We start from the raw sequence: 23708 nt of genomic DNA on the forward strand, positions 1-23708 counted from the left end.
TTGATATTCAGTAAGGAAACCTAGAAAAAAAATTTATAATATCTTTCAATATTTTCATCTTAAAAAGCTAAAAAAAGATTAAACTGTAATAGATCTGAACTTTGATCATGAGTTCATAGATAAAATTCAGTTGAAATCATAACTTCGAAGATTTCGAGAGAAAAAAATTCAAAATCAATAACATATAACTTCAATTGAATTAAGAGATAATGAAAAGTGAAGCTTATCTGCACGTCGATTTGATTCCGTAGATGAATCTTCAGATGCAGGATTAATCTTCTTTGGCTAATTATCGCATTAAACAAATCATCTTTATCTTCCATAAGATCTATCTTTTGATCAGATGCAATCGATCTTTGACATAACTGAATTTAAAGAGGCATAGAAGGAGAAGATGCAACCGATCGTTGTTGCAATCGAAGATTTGGATGAAGACGGAGAAAAATGAATCTCAGAAACCCTAGAAACTATGTTTCTACAGTAGAGAGAGATAAAGATGAGAGAGAAAGAAAATAGAGAAATGAAAAGAATCTTCTAATATTCCTCTTGTTTTTATAGAAAAGGGTAATGTTGCCATAATTAAAATTCATAATAATTAATTATGGTCTAGATCTGAAGAAAATTTGATATTTTGGGTCTGCAATATCAATTTCTAAAAGTATGGAGTTGACAATGTATGATCCATTTAGTGGGCTTCTATATATTGAACCCATATAGTAGGGGTTCTAGTATTTTTCACTTTTCCCTATAAATAATGTACCCTATAATTTATCCGGATCAGTGTCGGGACATCAAAATCAAATCGAGATACAAGTACCTTCTGTAGCGTGTAAGAGATAGGGATGGCCATTTGCCCCACCCAAACCCATCCCCGTGGGTACCCGCCCCGTTTAGGTAGGGTTTTACCTGCACAAATGGGGATGGGGTCGGGTATGGGTAACACCCAAAACCTAAGCTACGGGGATGGGACGGGGATGGGATTCAAGGTCCCCGCCGCATGCCCATCCCGTTGCTTCCATATTGTTAGAGTTTCGACTTTTATGCAAGAATTTGTATCGAATTTTATACTTCTATCATTTAGTCGAGCTTTCTTACATTTATTATATTCTTGATCGTTCTTGTATATTCATCACTTTCGTTTCTTTGTTGTGATCAGACACATTCTTTGATCGTTCTTGTATCGAAAGGACAAAGTAGAAAAACTAAGAAGTAATTTAAAGATTTTTTTGTTCATCTTAAGATGAATTTCGGAATTTAAAAGTTTAGAAGCATTATTCTTATGTTATTATTTTTGCTTGCTTCATATTTAAGTTTTGATTATAAATAAATTTATGTATTAACTCCGTGTTACGGGTAATTCATGTAAAACCCGCCCCAAATGGATATTCCTCATACCCGCCTCGTCCCAATTCATGTGGATAACGGGACGGATATGGGTATTTTTTTACGAACGGGGCAGTGACTGGGATTGGCAATACCCCATACCCGTTGTATGACCATCCCTGGTAAGAGAAGATGTACCTCTGCAAATAGCTACACGTGTCAGTTATCTTTTTTCGAATTCAAACCCAAACCGCCATTTCCTTTAATAAGTCAGCTCATAAATTCCCGTTTCACTCTCTTCACTGATCTCCAGATCTTCAATGGCGATTTTCAACGACTCTTTACCTCCACCTCATGAATTAGTCGGTCTATTGCCAGTTAAACTCACCAATTCCAATTACAAAACCTGGAGATCTTTGTTTCTTCCAATCTTAAGACGATATCACGTCCTTGATTTAATAGATGGTTCTTCCATTTGTCCTCCTCAGTTTCTCTTTGATAACGATTCTTCAGAAAAACAGATTTCTAATCCAGATTTTCAAAAATGGATCGATCGTGACGGATCTCTTTTAATTTGGTTAAATTCGACTATTTCAGATTCAATTCTTCCTCATGTTTGTGAAAGTAAATCATCCAGAGATCTCTGGATTAATCTAGAAAATCGATTTCGCACACTGAGTGTTTGTGAGAATCACCAAGTCACAGTTGTTAGTGAAGAAGAAGAACCTACTACTCCTGCGTATTCTCATGTTTCTAGTAATACTACAAATTACACTACCAGCAAAAACAACAAGAACAAGAGAAGGTTATCAGACTGTGTTAAAGTTGCTGTGATGGTTAGACCGTTGATTGATAAAGAGGTTTTATTAAGTTGTGTGGATTGTGTTAGTGTTATTCCTGGAGGAGAAAATGGACCTCCACAGGTGGAGATTGGATCCAAGAGTTTCGTGTTCGATCATGTATATGAAATTACTGCGCCAGCTACTTCTTGTTCCATATATGATGATTGTGTTGCTCCCTTGGTTGATGACCTCTTCCACGGTTGCAATTCAACAGTTCTTGCATATGGTCAGGTACGTCTTTGTTGACGACCTCATTTTTATTTATGTAATGGTTCTGTTCCAATACTTGTAGTGGGTGTAGGTGCATCTGTTGCCACTCTAGTCATGGTACTCCACTAGTATGCCTCTTGACATTCAGGATTGCAAATGGTGCGCTACATTTTTACTTTTATCTTTTATGAGGCGAAAGGTTGAAAGCTTGTTGAAAAACGAAAAAAAGAAAAAGTATTCTTTAAATACACCCAGAACATGTAAAGGGATTCCTTTAAATGCTTCCTCTCTTGATGCCCACAACACTACTGTTTGATGTCAAGCAGAACCTCATCCAGTAGTTTAGCACGGCCCCCCAAATGTTCTTCTATTCCTCCTGATCATCACCTTCCAAATAGACCAAGTTATTACCTATGCGAGAAAACTCCATATATAACCACTTAAATATTTCTGTCATTTAATGGGCTCATGGACCAAGTTATTGCCGTTCACTACTCCATAGGGAGAGACATGCAAACGACATTTGGTGGAACATCTCTGCGCCGAATGAGCTCCTGTTTTGAGAAATGTTGGAGGTTGATCTTCTACTTTTAGCATCTCTGAGTTGCAGAGCTTGCCTGAGAATGTATCAGCTTCCTGCATTTGAACTTCATCTGTGTTTACGTTTAGAGAAGGAGCGTCTCCAACTTCCTCCAGCAACTCTAGCTTTTATTGACCATTCACATTTAGATTAGCTCTAAGTTTTAGCTCCCAAGAGTTGTCATGATTCACCGTCTTTGCTATACTGAAGTTCTTTGAGGTAGACTTCTGATACAATACCTTGCATATCTGCCGAGACTACCTCCTTTAACCACCTGTCATGCCAAAATAAAACCTGATCACCACTATTTAGGGGGAATTTTACTCTTACATGTTATTCCATGAACAAGTGATTATTCATAATCCCCTTCCACAATCCTCTCCCTTGAGATAAGTTGTCAGTTAGCATGAGTATAACAGGTCTTGATTTCGTCTCATTTTCCTTGGTAACTTCAATATCGGCTCACGTATAAAAGTTAGTTGATATATACCGGCTTATGCGTTGAAGGCAGCCATGAGAATTCCTGATCTCCTTATCTTTTCTTGACGGAGACATATTGATGACAGATTTAGCCTTCGATGGATCACGTTCAATTCCTCTATCGCTGATGAGCAACCTAGCAGCTTTCCAAATTCTGTTCACTTTCTGCTGTTGTTATCTCTAACTCTACTAATGTACAATTTGATTGGTTTCTGTATTGGTGTAGAGTGGATCAGGCAAGACGTATACCATGGGAACTAATTACAGTGGAGACACAAATGATGGTGGGATTATCCCGAAAGTGATGGATGCCATCTTTGCTAAGGTTAAAGAGACAAAAGAAACTCATAAATTTTTAATCAGGATTTCTTTTGTTGAGGTAAGGTATTCTTCACCTTCTATTTACACTACAATATAAAGTATTTGGATGAATGGGTAACTTTGAGTTATGGCAGTATGTGCAAATGTTTTAAATCAGCTGTCTTGACTTGTTCACAGATTCTTAAAGAAGAAGTTTTTGATTTGCTACGCTCAAACTCATCAGTTTCTAGATCTCCTTTAAAAATTCGAGAAACGGCGAACGGGGGCATTACACTTGAAGGTGTTACAGAGAAGAAAGTTGGAACAAAAGGGAAGATGGCAACATGTTTACACATGGGTTCAAAGGCACGGGCAACTGGAAGTACAAATATGAATAGTCAATCAATGTGTGTATGCTTATTCATTGACTTCTGATAAATGCGCAACCTTAATGTTTTTTGTTAGTGTAGGTAATTATTGTATATCATGGCGCTCGTCTTTGAAACAGTTTAATAAGCTTTTGCTGCATTTCATCTGTAAATCTGTTGAATAGTCGCTCTCATGCCATCTTTACAATCTCACTGGAGCAAAGTAGAATCACATGAGTCACCAAAGATGATGCTGGAGATAATATGTTATCTGCAAAACTTCATTTGGTGGACCTTGCTGGTTCAGAGCGTGTGAAAAGAACGGGAACAGATGGGTTGCGTTTGAAAGAAGGTGATTAAAATATATAAATCTGTACATTAAATATCTACGGTTTCTTGAGCTGTTTACTCACGAAGTATGATTTCTGTAGGCATTCACCTAAATAGAGGATTATTGTCTCTTGGAAAGGTGATAAGATCTTTGGGAGAGAAAACGAGGAAAGAAGGAGGGCATGTTCCTTACAGCGACAGCAAATTAACACGTATGCTTCAGGCAAGGGGATATTCATACATGCTTTTTGGTTTCTAAGCTATAACTTATTTTAAGAACTCAATAATTTTTTAATGAGTATGCTACGGTGAAAATTACGGGTCCTCCCTTTTACTTGGTGTTGATTTTGCAGGACTCTCTTGGCGTTAATGGCAAGACAGTGATGATTGGTAAGTATTGATTTTTGTAGTTCTCGAGTTTGGTTGTTGTTAGAGAGACTCAATGTTTATTATTTTAATTATTTTTTATTTTCTGATTACAGCTTGTGTGAGTCCCGCAAACATAAATGCCGACATAACATTGAACACTTTGGAGTATGCCAATCGTGCTCGAATCATCCAGAACAAGGCATTTGTAAGGATGTCTACAGGGTTGCAAACTCCACTCCAAGCCTGTAGAGGTACATACGTTACTAATTGGGTAATAGTTTGTTGGAATTATTGTATTCCTAATAATCTAAGAGCTTAAAGTCGTGTTTAGTGCAGCTCAATCTTCTGCAGCAAGGAAGAGAGTTATATCAGTCAATTCATCTAATCCAATAATGCTTGAAAGCGTTGATGTACCTGAGCCAAGTACTCCCAAACCGCTTTCGGATGTGACCAACTATACTGATGAAACTGAAGCAATTCTCTCTCCACTAAGCAAATTTTTTGCTCGTAGTTCCAACTTGAAGGTTTATTGAATAACTTGCAACCTACACAGCGTTTCGGTTAATCTCTTCAAACTAATGATTTTATTTACTCCATTTTGCTATCACTGATATGCAGACCACCTTTATTCAAGAATATCTTGCTTGCTTGAACACTGCTAGCAAGTAAGTTTAGCTGCTATGCGCGAACTTGATCTCTTTCTATCTTGTACTTAATGTTTAATTTACTTACGTGTAGTTGAGCGTTTTATTTATTTGTTTACTTGTTTCGTTGCAGCGAGCAGCTGATGGAGCTAAAGGTACTATTTAGGAATCTAAAACGCAGAAGTTGAATATGAATTTGTTTGCTGCATATTATTTATTTTTCGTTTTCCTTTACTTGTGTTTCAGGGCATTGGAAAGAGAAGAGCAGTCCACATAGTCGCACTAAGAGAAGCGAGCCCCATACAATCGGTTAGAAACACTTTGATATTTTGATATAGTTTCAGATGGGACATCTTAATATCAAATTCGGAAAACTGAAATGAATTTCCCTGGGTTTCCTTATGCAGCTTTCCGATTTGGAAGACATAGGCCTTTCCTCAAAGCAGGTATAGAATATAGTTCACTAAAGTTCCTATTTCAAGTCTTTTTTCTTATTCATTAGTCTTGAGTTGAAAAGAAGAAGAAAGTAATAACTGGAAAAGAAATCGCTTCAGGTGAATGACATAATCGGAAGTACTGCAAGAGGATTATTTGACTAAAAAGTAGTATGAGAAGCAACCTTTAGTTATTGGGTAATACAACATGGCTTGGTGCTTGGTTTTTATGATACTTGAAGATTTATACGCAAAACAAAGTAGCTTGCGAGTCTGAATGTAACTGCGTTCACCAGCATTGAACAGAACGGAGAGAAAAGTATGATATATATTACAAGAAGTGTGGCTGCTCAGCTAAGTAAAGAGAAACAGTTGTATCTACAAATCAATACAAGTAATTAAGAACAACTTAACATCACAGTTCCCTTCTCCTGCTTTACCTTGCTATTGGAATATGTAGTGAAGCATTTCCTCTGTCTTTCTCTGGTGTGTTCCAAGATAATGTAATGCATTTTGGAAAGTAGAAACTGGCAATTAATATAGTGCATCATAGTGCAAGAAAAAATAAATTTTGCCCCTGTGAATTTTCCATTCCCGCTCAGCTGCATCTATCTTTGATGTCACTTTAGGCCTGCAATTTCTCATAGGGTTTCTGTCTTGTACCGTGTTTAATACTCCTCGATTCTGAAAAAAAATGATAGCATCTTTTTTTCCCAAAAAATGATAATAATATGCAAAGAGTATTGTGGTATTCACTCTTCTAGGATGAAAGGCAACCATCGGTGGGTGAAAGCATGGCACATTTGTATTTTTATTTCTTTCTTTCTCCACAATTAGAAAAGATGGCATGGTGTTATAAAGAGAACTGTGCCTACATTTAAAAAAACTTGAACCTACAAAGGCTACGAGAATAATCAGCAACAGTGATCATGAGCATTTTAAGTTCCAACATTAAAAGTACATCGTCCTCTGTAGGTAGTCATTTTGGGCTCTCTCACGTAAAAGAGAACAGAACAGTGAAGTAGAAACATCTACAGTATTTCATTGACAGGAGCTGCTGCTTATGCTGTTTATCAACATGTGTTCTTTCGAGAAATATAACCTTGGCTAGAAGCGCACCCACACATTTCAATCCATACTGGAAGAGGCTGCATATAACAAATCAATAAAGAATATTAATGGATTATAACACAAACACTAAGGATATTAACATGTTATCCAAGTCATCCAGAACTAGATCTAAAGATCCAGGAATCTGCAAGCTCATTAACCTGTATGTTTTCTTCGGTTTGGCAGTGTTGTTTCTTTGCTTTGTTTGTAGCATCATACATACAAGTGAGGAGCCAATCCACATTCTTAAGGTCGGGCTTAAGGATTTAACCTACATTTTCACTATAATGATAAGGACTTTTTTTTAATACCAGTGGCAACTCACTGTTTAGTCTTAGGTATTTGGTATCTGTTCTCAAATTCTGCAAGTCCTACTCAGGAGACAACTTATACTGCTAACTTGGCATATCTTAGGTACTATTTAGTCTTAGGCATCAATAAGCAGCAGAGTTCACTGTCATCAAAATCCAATGATTTCTCCAGTTGTTTACACTCGCAATTGCTGCTACTGCTGCTTCTTCAACACAGCCATTTGCTTCAGCAACAACTGCATTGCTGTAATCCCAATTTCAAGTTTTGAGACATCAGAAATTAACACTCTGATCAGCTGATTGATTACCCCATTCTGGTTTATAGTTCAATGCAAGAATTCTAAGCTAAAACCAGAATAAGTATTACCTTCAACATCCTTTGGTTCAGACTGCAGCAGTTCCATCATCAAAAACATCCAACTTTACGCCAATTCACCATCCACTGCTATCGGTTCCATCCTCATTTTGATTCAGCATCCTGCAAAACTCACAAATTAACTTATCAAAACCCAAACCCTAAAACAGCATGTAGCATAAATTCTTCTCTGCATTAACATGTCTTAGTCTTCTTCCTCTCAATATCTCTACACTACAATCATCAAATTTATTATAGTTAACAGAGACCCGCATCCTTTTCCACCAAGAAGGTGTACAAGTGTATATGGTTTGTGAAAACCCACCAGTATCTTAAGGGGAAAAAACCCATGAAACAAAAACCGTAAAAAAACAACAACATGAGACTGGAGTGAGATCCACATTCCATTACTTTACCCTTAGTTTCTTCTCATTAATTATTGTTATAAAAACACAGATTGTTTGTTAATTGGACGAGCTGTCCTTTTCAACATTTGTACAAGTATGTCACTCAAGTCGGATCCTGCAACCGCTTCAACACTTTGTAAACTCTGTGGTTTGAAAAACACCACACCACCAAGCAAGCTGTCGAAAGAGCTGTCATAAACAAAACAAAATAATGTAGACAAGTTTAACAAAAGCACAATATTTAATGACGCATGAACAAACTACACTTCCAACCTAAGTCGAAAGCAGACAAACAATTAGAAACAAATTCCAAGATGATTTATCATGTTTAGAATTTACCTCTTCTAGAAGTTGAACCACTCAGGCCTGATTTGTCTTTGTGCGTAGTTGGCAAAAAGAACTAGCAAAGCAACAAAGAGCCGAGTCAAGCCATGCAGTTGGCAAAATGAAGCAGCGAATCAGTCCAGGGTGGAACCAGCCGAAGTAATCATTTAAGATACCTCAATCAGTGAACGCTTCGTCTATGCTGTTTCACTAACACATTTTTTTGAACCCTCGTCGTTTGCATTATTTTGGTGTCCGCCTACGAAATCGTTTACACTGGTTATGTCTTGAACCCACCCAAATTTAACCATGGCAGCCAAGATAGTGGTAGCTTCGTTCAGATTGCCAGCTCCATGACATTTACAGATTAGATTCCTACACTTATCAAGTGTGGGCTTAAGTCCTTGTTCTCCCATTTCATTAAGCAAACTGAGTGCTTTAGAGAATTCTTCCTTCTCAGAGACTGCATCTATTAGTGCATCATAAGTTGTGCTGGTAACTGGCATTCCCTTTTGAAGGATCTCATCTCGCAACTCAAAGGCGTCTAATAAGTTTCCTTCCTTGCAATGAGCATCAACCATTAAACCGTAGGTAAGTTCATCTGGCTTGATTCCATTCTTTTTCATCTCATCAAATAGTGCAAATACCTCTTGTGTATTCCCAGTTTTAATGTAGCCGTGCATAAGTGAAGTATAAGTTACGGTGTTTGGCATCAGCTTATTTTCCTGCATTATCAAGAAGATCTCTCTAGCCTTTTTCATTTTTCCAGCCTTGCAGAAGCAATCCATCACCGTCGTGTAAGTAACATTGTTAGCCATGATCTTCTGAAATGCCATATCTGCTAGCAACCGCTGGGCTTCTTCGAGGTCTCCAAGTTTACAAAACCCATCAATTAAAATATTGAAAGCGAGTGTAGTAGCAAAGCCCTTACCCACCATTTCCTGAAACAAATTCAGAGCTTTTTCCATGTTTCCTTCCTTGCAGCAACCATCCAAAAGAGCACTGTAAACAAATCTATCAGGCAAGACTCCTCTTGACGGCATCTCACTGAACAATCTGAACCCCTCCATTATATTACCTGATTTGCAGTATCCATCTATTATTGCAGCATATGTGAAGCCGTTTAGTATCAGACCCTTACCAGGAATGCTGTCAAACAATTCTCTAGCTCTTTCAATATATCCTGACTTACACAAACCATCGATCATGGAACTATATGTAACAATATTGGGATCGACTCCTTTCCTGCACATCTCGTCATGAAGCTCAAACGCTTTACCAATCTCAGCTTGCTTACAGAACCCAGATATGAGAACACTGTAGGTATAGACATCAGGAACCAAACCCTTCTCCTGGAATTCAGAGAATACACGCATAGCCTCCTGCATCTCTCCATTCCTCGCGAGACCATGGATGAGGACACTATAAGCTTTCACATCAGGAAGAATACCTCTATCTATCATAGTACGAAATACCAAGATGGCCTCTTGAACTTGTCCCACTTTGAAGTACCCATCAACCAGGGCAGTGTAAATAACATCATTTGGAAACAAACCATGATTAAGCATCTCCGTAAAATAGCTGCCTGCCTTTTCCATTTCCCCTGCCTTGCTATGCCCATGTATGAAAGCTCCATACGTATATGCATTCGGCTTTAACCCTTTCGCTACCATCTCCACTAAGTAAGGCTTCGCTTCTTCCATCCTCCCATCTTTACAGAAGCCAATGATAAGAGAATTGTAGCAGAAAACATCGGGTGCAACTCTTTTCTCACTCATTCCCTCTAATACCTTAATAGCATCTTGAAACCTATGTTCCCTGCAATGACCTGCAATCAGATTTGTATAGATGACAGCATTCGGCTTCAAACCCCTTCTAACCATGTCATCCAAAACTCTACTTGCTTGAGAGAAATCCCCAGAGTGGCATAAACCATTGATTAATACACTGTAAGTAACTACTGTAGGTAGTAAGTTCTTCCGAGTCATCTCATCAAGCACTTCAAAAGCCATACTTGAATTACGCTCTCGACAATAACCCTCAATCAACATATTGTAGGTGTGAGACTCAGATTCCCATCCCAAGTGATCCATCTCGCTCAAGATTTCGCGTGCCTTTTCCACTCTACCTCTCTTACACAAACCACCAACCAGCATATTATAAGTTATACGATTCAGTTGAATTCCACTAGCAACCATCTCCTTCTTCACCCTGAAAGCTTCATCTACATTACCTTCTTTCATGAACCCATCAATCAAAGTCGAGTACGCAACATGATTAGGCTTCAAACCCATCTCCACCATTTCTCCCAGAATCAATTTAGCATCACTAGACCTTCTCTCTCTACACAACCCATTGATAAGTGCAGTAAAGGTATACCCGTCGGGAACCAAACCCTTTTGAGCCATTAAACGTTTCAACTCAAAAGCTTCATCTAGTGCTCCAATCTTACAAAAACCTCCAATAACAACATTATACGTTACTGAATTAGGATTACAACCTTTCCCTTCCATTTCAACAAGTACTTTCTTGGCTTCATTTACTTTACCCACTTTACAAAGCGCTCCAATAACATTAGAATAAGTATAAACATCAAACAACATTTTCATTTCCAACATTTTATCATATACCTTCCAAAACAAACTTAACTTGTTTACTTTCACCAAATCCTTCATTAATGAATTACAACACCTTAAACTAGGAAAATAAAATGCATTCTCAATACCTAAAATTACTTCCACAGATTCTTCCAACTTACCCATTTTGTTGTATGTATCTATCAATATATCAATAACCATATTTTTACCATCACCAGCGGAAGTGGCGCCACCACTGACTTCTTGGAAAGAGCTAACAATAGAATGCAAATTCTCCAAAGGGGATAAATGGGTTTGTATCATTCGTTCTAATAAACCATTAGCTGGTCCAAATAACTTGGAATTACACAAATAAATCACCAAAATGGAAAAGGAATTCAATTTCTGAGGAATACCTAATCTTTGCTCAGACCAATAAAAGAAATGTAAGAGACGTCCAGCAGAATTATTACTAATACTAACCTGATGATGAAGTATTGACTGAATGATATCTGGGTTCAACTTGTTGGATATATCTGATGATTCCATTAGGTACTGCCAGTTATCATGTTTAAGAAGATTGGATACTTCTTCAACGGAAGAAGATTCTTCCAAGGGTCTTTGCACTAAGCTACAGAATCCCATGGATCTTCTAAAGATCCCATTTTGTTGTACGAAGATGAGAAGCTTCTTCTGAGACAACAATTTTAACATCTCTATACAGAAAATCAGACTCACCTCTATCTTTTCAGTGTTGGAAAGCTCGAGATGAAATGGAGTAAGAGACTTATTTTATTTTTGTAATGTCAATGTGGAATTCGAACTGGTGAGTGGTGACTTCAACGTAGCTTTATCAGTCTGAAACCGAGCCCAATATCTGAGCTCGAGTCTAACTAGTGACAATTATTTTGGCATATTGAATGAAGACAAAAAAGATTGTTGAATAGCAAAATCAGATAACCCCTTAACCCAAAAAATTTTAATGGCAAATATGCCCTTTACGTATTAGTGTTAATAATCTTGATTAGTGATTAAATATTTTGTTTAGTGATTAAGATAATTTTCAGAATTATAAGAGTTGTTTAGATGAAAAATTTGAGGAAAAAAAAATCAAAGTTTTGGTTTGGTTAAGAAGGACAGAAAGAGAAGGAGAAAGTGAGAAAATTCTAATTCTTGATTCAATGGAGGATGAGGAGGGTCATCATTCATCTAAAAAACCTAGGAAAATACACATCAACTACAACAATGATCCAGAAATGGCTGATTTCTTAGATTATGAGAATGATTTTACACCCACTCAAACTCAAGCTCAAACTCAAACACAAACTCAAGATGATGATTTTTATGAGCCAAATCCTGATGATGAATACATTGATGAGGAACCCAATTCTTCTAATACAAAGGTACACTTATATCCTATACTTAATCTCACTTCTATAGCTCTCAATTATCAAAAGTTAGGTTTTATGAATCATGGTTCGGCGAAACAGGTTGAGGTTCGGCTCACATCTATGAGCCGAATCTACCATTGATGAACGGTTCGGCTTACTGAATCTGTTTACTGCATGCGCCGAACCTATAATTTCCAATTCCAACCCTTTTGCTAGACACTAGTTCGGCTTATATGAAAGTTTCATAGTAAGCCGAACAACATCCTGAATAGCTCGGAATAGAATCACTACTAATTCGGCTTACATATCCAAAATCGTATGTGCCGAACATAATTTTTTAATTTCTGGGTTGAAATATTGTTACTGGTTCGGCACATATGGAGAATATCGTATCAGCCGAAACCTCTTATGTTCAAGGTTCGGCACATAATTTGATTATAGTATGAGCCGAACATAAATTTGTAAATTTTTGGGTTAAAATATTGTTCGAGGTTCGGCACATATTGAGGATATCGTATAAGCTGAAACCTCTTATGTCCAAGGTTCGGCACATAATATGATTATCTTCTGAGCCGAACATAAATTTGTAAGTTTTTGGGTTAAAATATTGTTCGAGGTTCGGCACATATTGAGGATATCGTACAAGCCGAAACCTCTTATGTCCAAGGTTCGGCACATAATATGATTATCTTCTGAGCCGAACATGCATTTGTTAATTTTTGGGTTAAAATATTGTTTGTGGTTCTTCCACGGTCATTGGTGTTTTGGAATCAATTTTGTCCTTCATTTTTTTCAACATCTCCCTACTGGCGGCATTGGTCCTGACACAAGTATGAAAGTTATAAGACTAATTCGGCGCAAGTATGAATCATGTCTTGAAATTTTTATTAGCTTACACAGAGAGTGGATCGGCTCATACCACAAAATAATTATACGCCGATCCTAAATATTCGGCTCAAAACCTATATTGTCGAGTAAGCCGAACCCTGTATTCGGCTCACAACCGATATTGTCGAATAAGTCGAACCTATGATTATGAACTCAAACATGTATTCGGCGCAACATGATATCATATAAATAAGCCGATCCTACACACTTGTAAAATTTATGAAATTTTAACAATGATATTCGGCGCAGCCTTAATACTATCGAATAAGCCGAATCTAGACTTATGAATTGAAACATTTATTCGGCGCAAAACTAATACTACAATACAAGCCGATCCTAAGCACATGCAAAAATTCTGAAATTCAAACAACATTTATTCGGCACAAAACTAATACTACCATACAAGCCGATCCTAAGCACATGCAAAATTTCTGAATTTCAAACAACATTTATTCGGCACAAAACTAATACTACCATACAAGCCGATCCTAAGCACATGCAAAATTTCTGAATTTCAAACAACATTTATTCGGCACAAAACTAATACTACCATACAAGCCGATCCTACGCACATGCAAAATTTCTGAAATTCACAAAACATATTCGGCACAAAACTAACACCATCGAATAAGCCGATCCTAAATATAAGTCTCTGTTTTACTAAGTTCGGCTCAAAACAGATTTCAGATATACGCCGAGCCGTTCATATGCACTTTCAGAGTTCAGTTTCAAGAACAGCTCGGCGCACATCAAACACTTGTTTTACGCCGAACCATACCCTGTAACCGCCGCAGAACACATGATTTTGACGAATTAAATCGACCAAAACAATCAAAAACATCAAATATGAGATGGGTTTGTAGAACTAACCTTCTTATTTTCATTTCCGGCGTTGGTTCTTTTTCAATCTCTTCTTCCGATTGATTTTGTGGTTGATTTTGAGTTTGTTCTTCACTCTCTAAATCTTCTTCTTCATGAATAGGTTGTTCAATCGATCGATTTGAACGAGATACTGCCTTACGACGATCCATTATATAGTTTCACAAATCGACAATTAAATTTCCGGGATGAAAAAAAAAAGAAAGGGAAGGGTGGAGTTCGGCTGTGGAGAGGAAAAAGAAGAAGGTGAATGAAACTGATTTTAGGTGTAGTTGATTATAGGTTTTGTATTAGGGTTAGGGATAGATTAGTAGTAATTTAATGGATTTAAGGGCATATAGGTAATTGAACCACCACATAGAGTACCCCTTATAAGGTCACCCAAGTTAGGACTAGTCCTTTGTATGCCTTGAAAGTTTTAGGCATGCCCAAAATTGGTGTTCATTATTTTTGAACCGTGTCTCTGCTATGCTGGGTTCAGTGCTGGGCTCAGGGCATATAGAATTACAGATTCATCTTCCCATCCAGGGGGTTGTGGTTCCTATTTGAAACCTGTTTTGAGGCATACTGATTATTTTTTAGGCATACCAAATGGTGACAAAATAGGATCACTAGATAAAAAAGACTATCACCCCTTATCCACCCATTTTTAATAATGGCAAGTATACTCTTATTTAATTAGTTATAAAAATAATAATTAAATGTTAATGATTATAATTTATTAGTAATGTTAATTCATTGATTAAGTTAAGTTGCTAATGTTATATTAGTAGAGAAATCAAATTTTTTGAGAGGAGGAAGAAGAAAAAAAGAAAACTAAGTTTTTGCGATTATTGTGATTCAAAATGGGTGATTCCAAATGATGAAGGAGTATCTTTTTTTTTTCTTTTCTTTTGCTTTTATTCTTCAAAAAAACTGAATGTTTACAAAAATTTTCGGAATCCAACATTAGGTTCGACTGCTATTTTGGAAGCAGAACTTGACACGAAGAACAATTAGGCTCCTAGTCTACAGTCGAACCTTAGAGTTTTGTAAATATATGTGTGGTTCGGCTGAATCGTATTACTATACATTTCAGCCGAACCTCATGGATTAATGAAAATGACGAGTTATGAGACATCAAAAGTAGGGACAAATATTCAATTACCACTACGAATTATGGGCCACACCATCTTGCCATCTGAAGGCCTGGGGGAAGTCATACAACCAAGCATGTGGGCGACACAAGGGAGTAGAGACGGTGAATCGTGGCATCATTACAACCATATTTTATGGTTTCTCTTCCCATTTCAAGATGCAAGGTCAGTTCTTACGGAGAAATGTTGGCAATTGAAGACCTGAAATAACAGCACCAATGGCAATTGATGGATCTGAAACTCTTCTTAGAAACATCAACAAATTTGTGGGGGTTTGGCGCCGGATTGAGACTCAAGTTCAGTTCAGTGGACGAGAGAAGCGAAGAGATGAGGACTGAATAAGATGAAGTATATTGTTGAGGGTACTGTTATATATAAGATGGAGTTCGATCTCTCTTCTCGTAGTCAGATGCATCAAGGGGTGTTAATGGAGATGGGAATGAAGGCGAGACCGATTACTTTGATTTGGTATGAGCTGAATTTGAAGATTACGGTAGCAGCATCAATTGAATTTTGGGGTTTTTGAAATTAAATGTATGAGCAACAGTCTGTTGGGTTTTGGACTCAAACTGTGGGTGTTCGATAGCAGTCAGGAGGGATTGTTGCTGTGGGTGGTCTTGTGTTCAGGGTGGGTTTATGCTCAGAGGGATGCAAGTCTGATGCTTGAGAAAATGCCGCTATGAAATCAAACAGGTAAAGCTGGTGTTGGGGTCAGGTTTAACAAGGAAGTGGAGGTACTACGGCTGGAGTTGGATTTAGAAATAGATGGAAGTTTTTGACTTGGTAGCAAACAATCATTTGAGGTGCTGATGTTGGTCGGATTTAGGCAAGATTTTGGTAATGTTTAGAGAATGGAAAATATTCACGGACTCACAATAGAACCTGAATTTTGGAGCTGAAATCATATGGTTAGGGAGTTAGGAAATGGATTGACTCTAGTCATAGCCTGAATTTGGAAGTCATGATATGTGCTTTGGTTGGGTTTCAACTGGGATTTGTTTGGTCCAGTGTGGAGTCACCGCAACACCTTTAGATATCAGTTGACACAGACTCAAGAGAGGAGTCGAGTACAAGCAGTCAACAACTGATTTCAGCTATCTTGGGCAGAAATACAAGGAAGAGATTGCAACTAATCAGGATGAAATCCCAAAAAATCAGTTGGAGATGAAATTGGCCGAAATCAAGGAATGGGTCTTCTGGAAAGATGGATAGTGATTGAATCAGGTCTTTTACGCATTGAAAGAGGGATGATTTGGCGCATCAGTTGTGTATAAAGAAGGAAGAACGAGCAACCAAGGGGGTAAGCTGGAATATCACAATCTGTTCTTTAGTTTTCTAATTAGTTCAGTATTTAGTTCTCTTGTATGTTGGAGTTTTCTACTGAATATTTTTCTATGGCTATCTACACAACAATGAGAAGCTAAACCCCTCTCTGCCAAGACTAGAGGGGAAGCTTAATGGGTTCAAGTATTCTTTACAGTGATCATAAATAAATTTCAAGTTTTAATCCATTTTTTTGTCTCTGTTTGATTGCAATTTTGTGTTGGTAGTGTCTATAAACTTCTTAGATTCATTGTGATTTCCGGATACATTGAATGCTAGGGAATCCTTGTGACATTTCTCAATCGAGCTTTATGTTAGAAATATAATCCATCGTCATGAAATGGTATTTGTTTTAGTTACATTAGGATTCTAATTTGCTGTATCTGCCGGATAGAATGAATCGTTATTCATTTCTATTTGAGTTATAATTTGATCACACACATACTTGAATACATTAGGTGAAACCTCAAGTCTTGGTAGGTATTAAATTCATTTATTTCTTTCATTTACAATTATCGTTTGCTACGTTTCACAACTCAATTACAAATCAACTTTATATTATTTCTTTGCTTAATAATTCTTCTGAGCACCAACAATCTCTGTGGTTCGAACGACTATACTACAATTCTTTATCTTTGATACTCTGAATAGAGTGACCAAATTTTGGCGCCGCGGGCCGGGGATTGTTTAGTGTTCCTTAGAATTAAGTTCTGCATCGGTTTATTTTTAGTTTTGTTTTAGAGTTTGCTAATTTTTGTTGCTTCATTATAGGGAGTAAGATAGCTCTAAAGACTTGGCGATGTTAGGAGCTGCTACGGGTGCAGGGAACAAGTGTTGTTGCTTCAGTTGTAATTAGGCTGAAATATTGCCGAAATCACAGCCATTTGGGTAACATTGTATCTGTTTCTTGTTTCTTTTGTGTATGCAATATTCTAGGTCAGATCATTTTAATCGACTGCGTAACTATCACCGTTTAGCTAATAGGGTATTAGAGAATCACCCTAGTCATCCAATGGCGGATGAAGCTGAGAGATTAGCGGCTGAGGCTGAAGCTGCTATATTAGCTGCTGAGGCCGCAGCCAATGCTGATGAACCTAGAACCCTTAGGGATTATTTGCAGCCGGAAAGGACTTCTACACCTTCTTGTATAGTTCTTCCGGCTAATGCTGGCAATGTGTCGATTAAGTATGGGCAGATACAAGCACTGCCTAAGTTTCATGGATTGGACTCCGAGAGTGCATACATACATTTGAAAGAATTTGATGAGGTCTGTACTACTATGCCTTTTGTTGCTGCGACTCAAGATGTCGTAAAACTGAAATTGTTTCCATTTTCTCTAAAGGAGAAAGCTAAGACTTGTCTGCATTCTTTGGGACCAAATAGCATTAGGACATGGAATGAAATGACTAGAAAGTTTCTGAAAAAGTTTTTTCCAATTCACAAAACAGTCACTCTTAGAAAATGTATAATGAATTTTTCTCAAAAGGAAAATGAATCGTTTTTCGAGTGTTGGGAGAGATTTAAAGATTTGCTTTCTAGCTGCCCTCATCATGGTTATGAAATTTGGAGAGTAATTAACTTCTTTTATGATGGTTTGAATTCATGTATGCGTCAGTTTGTTGAAATGATGTGTAATGGGCAATTTTTGAATAAATCACCTGATGATGCTTGGACTTACTTCGATTCGCTAGCAGAAAACTCCCAAAATTGGGATACTTCAGGCACGGCGGATAGAAATAAGTCCAAAGCTTTAGCTAGTTCCAGGACTGGAATGTATGTGTTGAATGAAGAACATGACTTGAATGCTAAGATTGCTAGTTTGCATAGGAAAGTTGATGCGATTCAGAAACCAAATGTGGTTAAGGTAGTTGATCCGGTCGAACATGCTTGTGGTATTTGCGAAAGTCTTGAACACTACACTAAGGATTGTCCTACAGTTCCAGCATTTCAGGAAGTGTTACATGACCAAGCAAATTCCATGGGTACTTATAAAAGACCATTTAGCTCCCCATATTCAGAAACGTACAATCCAAATTGGCGAAACCATCCTAATTTCAGTTGGAGGAATGGTCCTACAATGAATGGTGCTAATGTTCCCCAAGGGTCTTCATCTAGTAACCCTTATGTGCCACTTCATAAGAATTCTCTTGAGGATACTTTACATACTTTTATGCAGGGACAGACACAGATAAATCAGAATGTTATGAAGACTTTAGATGAGCTGAAAACTAGCATAGTTAGAATTGAATCACGTCTCAATGTTAGGGAGAAGGGGACATTGCCTGCCCAAACTCAACCCAACCCAAAAGGCCAATTTGAGGTTAAAAATTCTAACTTGGAGCAAGCTAATGTTGTCACCACTCTTAGAAGTGGTAAGGTGATTGAGACTCCGATGAAGGTGGACGAACCTGAGAAGTCTCCGAAGCTTAAGAGTAGTCACAGTGATATTCAAAATGAACAATCTGAAATTGATAAGTAAGTGCATACTCCATTTCCTCATCGTTTATCATCGTATACTAAACAGTTGGCTGATAATAAGGATATCCTTGATGTTTTTCAGCAGGTGAAGATCAACATACCTCTCTTGAGTGTGATCAAGCAATTTCCAGCCTACGGCAAGTTCTTGACGGATCTCTGCACGGTCAAGAGGAAGCACAATGTGCAGAAAAAGGCATTCCTCACGGAACAGGTAAGTTCTATTCTTCAACATAACACTCCTCCCAAATATAAAGATCCGGGATGCCCTACTATTTCTTGTATAATAGGGGATTTCATGATCAAACAAGCACTTCTGGATTTGGGAGCTAGTGTAAATCTCCTACCTTTCTCGGTTTATGAGCAGTTGGGCTTAGGTGAATTTAAACCCACCTCAGTCACTCTACAACTTGCGGACAGATCCGTTAAAGTACCGAGAGGGGTAGTTGAGAATGTGTTAATTCAAATCGATAAATTTTACTATTCGGTGGATTTTATCGTTTTGGATACTCAACCTGTAGCTAATGCTAGTAAAGAAATACCTGTCATCTTAGGTCGTCCTTTTCTTGAAACTGCAAATGCCTTGATTAATTGTCGAACTGGAATAATGAACCTTTCATTTGGAAATATGACTGTTGAGTTGAACATATTTGATGCATGTAAAGATCCAGGTGTAGAGATGATATTCATGAAGTTAATATGATTGAAACATGTGTGCAGGAAAAAGCATCTCATCTAGAAGCAAAAGTTCCTTTAGAAGCTTGTCTTCCTAATCTGTTGGATTTCGATGAGGATGGATACATTGAAGAAGTTAATTCTTCACTGAATTCATCCCTGTTGCTGGATATGGAAAGTGGCAGTCTAGATTTGAGTCATTTCAAATCAGTGAGTCCGAGCCATTGTCTCCATCCGTGGAATTCCCAAAGCCCGACCTTAATCCCTTTACTAGTGAACTGAATTTTGATGTTTTAGGCCAAAATGAAGATGTTCAAGTTTTCATACCATCTGAACTTAGTGAGAGACATAAGACAATGCATTCACATGTTGTTAGGAAGCATATAAGTGCCCCAGAATGGAGTATTGCAGACATGAAAGGACTTGATCCTAGTATTTGTGCACATATGAAGTCACAGCTCAATGAGTTTCATGAAATCAGGAATGAGGGTGATATGAACTGCAAATGTAAAATGAAAAAGTTTCTTGATAAGCATGTTATTAGGGAAATATTGGAACCAGTTCTTTGTTATGATTCTCAACTGCACCAATTCTCAGGTAAGCTTAAGACACGATGGAAAGACCCATTTGTTGTCAAAAATAAATTCCATGATGGTACCGTTGATATTGAGAATCCTAACATCTGCAACATCTTCAAGGTTAAGGTGAATCCAGAAGTCGATACCACGACTCTGGAGGATCATTCTTATGTTTGATTGGCAGTGTTTTGCAGATGTCTGGATGGAGACATAAAATTCAGCGCTTTAGGGAGACAACCCTTGTGTTTGTGGGTATCACAGCTGGAAGCTCTCACGAGACAAAACTCGTCCTCCTGTGCGAGCTTGAGGTTTAAAGGCTTGTTGCATGGGCTAATTGCAACCGAACTGTCCTGCAACAGTGGTAAAATAATTTTATTTTTCTTTCTTTTCTTTATCATGAATAATATGTTTATGTTTGGCTGATTACCCCGTTCCACCTTTGAACTGTTTTTTTTTAACCACTGCCACATTGGGGACAATGTAGAAATTAGGTTGGGGGTGCGGTAAATTATATCCATGCTTTTCTGATTCTCTGCCTGCATATTCAGGTTTCATTGGTTGCTTGTAAATTTTAATGCTTAAAAAAAATGAATTGAAAATTTTACATGATAAGATCAGCTGTTTAGCTGTCTTTCTACACCACTGTTTAGTGGTTTTAATCCAGCTGTTTAGCGGATTCGTCTAGCTGTTTAGCAGACGCCTTTAATCCCGCTGTTTAGCGGATTTGTCTTGCTGTTTAGCAGACATTGCTCAATCACTGTTTAGTGGTTCCGTCTAGCTGTTTAGCAGACGTCTCTCCATATCCAGTTGTGTAGCGGATATAATCTTTTCTTGTTTTGCTCGGGACTAGCAAAATGTAAGTGTGGGGGAGTTTGATAAGCGCGTAAGTGCGACATATTTATACTCACATTTACACTAGCTAGGTCTCGATATTTTAGCTAATAATATTGTTTTAAGCCTTTTACAGGATTATTTATACCCGCCATTTACAGGATTACAATTGATATCCATTCATCCGGAGAATAAACCGGTAAAATAGGAACTAAATGGCGTTTGTGGCGAAAGATATCAAAACGGCTCAAGGCACCAGGGAAAGACTGCTCAATTAACTGTGGCTGGAAAGCATACGAATTATGGGCCACACCATCTTGCCATCTGAAGGCCTGGGGGTAGTCATACAACCAAGCATGTGGGCGACACAAGGGAGTAGAGACGGTGAATCGTGGCATCATTACAACCATATTTTATGGTTTCTCTTCCCATTTCAAGATGCAAGGTCAGTTCTTACGGAGAAATGTTGGCAATTGAAGACCTGAAATAACAGCACCAATGGCAATTGATGGATCTGAAACTCTTCTTAGAAACATCAACAAATTTGTGGGGGTTTGGCGCCGGATTGAGACTCAAGTTCAGTTCAGTGGACGAGAGAAGCGAAGAGATGAGGACTGAATAAGATGAAGTATATTGTTGAGGGTACTGTTATATATAAGATGGAGTTCGATCTCTCTTCTCGTAGTCAGATGCATCAAGGGGTGTTAATGGAGATGGGAATGAAGACGAGACCGATTACTTTGTTTTGGTATGAGCTGAATTTGAAGATTACGGTAGCAGCATCAATTGAATTTTGGGGTTTTTGAAATTAAATGTATGAGCAACAGTCTGTTGGGTTTTGGACTCAAACTGTGGGTGTTCGATAGCAGTCAGGAGGGATTGTTGCTGTGGGTGGTCTTGTGTTCAGGGTGGGTTTATGCTCAGAGGGATGCAAGTCTGATGCTTGAGAAAATGCCGCTATGAAATCAAACAGGTAAAGCTGGTGTTGGGGTCAGGTTTAACAAGGAAGTGGAGGTACTACGGCTGGAGTTGGATTTAGAAATAGATGGCAGTTTTTGACTTGGCAGCAAACAATCATTTGAGGTGCTGATGTTGGTCGGATTTAGGCAAGATTTTGGTAATGTTTAGAGAATGGAAAATATTCACGGACTCACAATAGAACCTGAATTTGGAGCTGAAATCATATGGTTAGGGAGTTAGGAAATGGATCGACTCTAGTCATAGCCTGAATTTGGAAGTCATGGTCTGTGCTTTGATTGGGTTTCAACTGAGATTTGTTTGGTCCAGTGTGGAGTCACCGCAACACCTTTAGATATCAGTTGACGCAGACTCAAGAGAGGAGTCGAGTACAAGCAGTCAACAACTGATTTCAGCTGTCTTGGGCAGAAATACAAGGAAGAGATTGCAACTAATCAGGATGAAATCCCAAAAAATCAGTTGGAGATGAAATTGGCCGAAATCAAGGAATGGGTCTTCTGGAAAGATGGATAGTGATTGAATCAGGTCTTTTAGGCATTGAAAGAGGGATGATTTGGCGCATCAGTTGTGTATAAAGAAGGAAGAACGAGCAACCAAGGGGGTAAGCTGGAATATCACAATCTGTTCTTTAGTTTTCTAATTAGTTCAGTGTTTAGTTCTCTTGTATGTTGGAGTTTTCTACTGAATATTTTTCTATGGCTATCTACACAACAATGAGAAGCTAAACCCCTCTCTGCCAAGACTAGAGGGGAAGCTTAATGTGTTCAAGTATTCTTTACAGTGATCATAAATAAATTCCAAGTTTTAATCCATTTTTTTGTCTCTGTTTGATTGCAATTTTGTGTTGGTAGTGTCTTCTTAGATTCATTATGATTTCTGGATACATTGAATGCTAGGGAATCCCTGTGACATTTCTCAATCGAGCTTTATGTTAATATAATCAATCGTCATGAAATGCCGGGTAGAATGAATCGTTATTCATTTATATTTGAGTTATAATTTGATCACACACATACTTGAATACATTAGGTGAAACCTCAAGTCTTGATAGGTACTAAATTCATTTATTTCTTTCATTTACAATTATCGTTTGCTACGTTTCACAACTCAATTACAAATCAACTTTATATTATTTCTTTGCTTAATAATTCTTCTGAGCACCAACAATCTCTGTGGTTCGAACGACTATACTACAATTCTTTATCTTTGATACGCTGAAAATAGTGACCACTTGTTGCAATTCCAAGTTGTTCACGTACGACCTCAAAATCTCGAAGAAGATTTCCGACCAGTTGTGATGACATCTGAACTGGTAGTTTGTTTTCATGATCAACAACATGATAGCAGGTTATGAAAACAGGATTCTCGTGAAACTCGATAGGCTCGCCCTTCTCAACATTGTCTTCCTTGTTTCATCCATCCATTGTGTACACAGAAATTAGGTGAACCTTTCGACGTTACAGAACGTGTATGTACCAAAAATGAGCATGATACACAGAGTGTTTCTTAGGAAACCCTAGGGATACTCGTATACGTTCTGTGTGGGTCAGGTGTACATGCACTTATGGTTACAACCTTGGTACGAGACAAA

At 37.8% G+C, this 23708-nt stretch overlaps 2 protein-coding genes, 1 non-coding gene and 1 pseudogene across 9 annotated transcripts; 2 read left to right on the forward strand and 2 right to left on the reverse strand.

Moving 5' to 3' along the window:
- The first annotated feature begins 1643 nt into the window (after positions 1-1643).
- On the forward strand, positions 1644-6600 carry LOC113278934 (annotated as a pseudogene).
- Positions 6601-6733: 133 nt separating this feature from the next.
- On the reverse strand, positions 6734-11766 carry LOC113281350 (pentatricopeptide repeat-containing protein At5g61990, mitochondrial-like). 2 transcript variants are annotated; one of them, XM_026530063.1, is made up of 5 exons: positions 8564-11766; positions 8403-8463; positions 8073-8252; positions 7669-7779; positions 6734-7028 (listed from the first exon to the last, which is right to left on the reverse strand). In XM_026530063.1, exon 1 carries the CDS (start codon positions 11675-11677, stop codon positions 8585-8587), a length of 3093 nt encoding a protein of 1030 aa, XP_026385848.1. In that variant the 5' UTR covers positions 11678-11766; the 3' UTR covers positions 6734-7028; positions 7669-7779; positions 8073-8252; positions 8403-8463; positions 8564-8584. The 2 variants fall into 2 exon arrangements, with proteins under 2 accessions (XP_026385848.1, XP_026385847.1); XM_026530062.1 differs by having other exon boundaries at positions 8403-11766.
- Positions 11767-15323: 3557 nt separating this feature from the next.
- Positions 15324-22929, forward strand: LOC113281351. 6 transcript variants are annotated; one of them, XM_026530067.1, is made up of 5 exons: positions 15324-16557; positions 17352-19055; positions 19141-20327; positions 20503-20669; positions 21301-22929. In XM_026530067.1, the coding sequence occupies exons 2-3, from the start codon at positions 17503-17505 to the stop codon at positions 19145-19147; spliced, it is 1560 nt and encodes a 519-aa protein (XP_026385852.1). In that variant the 5' UTR covers positions 15324-16557; positions 17352-17502; the 3' UTR covers positions 19148-20327; positions 20503-20669; positions 21301-22929. The 6 variants fall into 6 exon arrangements, with proteins under 6 accessions (XP_026385852.1, XP_026385851.1, XP_026385853.1 ...); XM_026530066.1 differs by having other exon boundaries at positions 19141-19269; positions 19776-20669; XM_026530068.1 differs by having other exon boundaries at positions 19141-19269.
- Positions 18031-18137, reverse strand: LOC113284782. The gene has a single exon (XR_003328395.1). It is a non-coding gene; the product is annotated as a small nucleolar RNA R71 (small nucleolar RNA).
- Positions 22930-23708: the final 779 nt, after the last annotated feature.

This window comes from Papaver somniferum, chromosome 5 (genome assembly GCF_003573695.1).
Source record: "Papaver somniferum cultivar HN1 chromosome 5, ASM357369v1, whole genome shotgun sequence".
Lineage (NCBI taxonomy): Eukaryota > Viridiplantae > Streptophyta > Magnoliopsida > Ranunculales > Papaveraceae > Papaver > Papaver somniferum.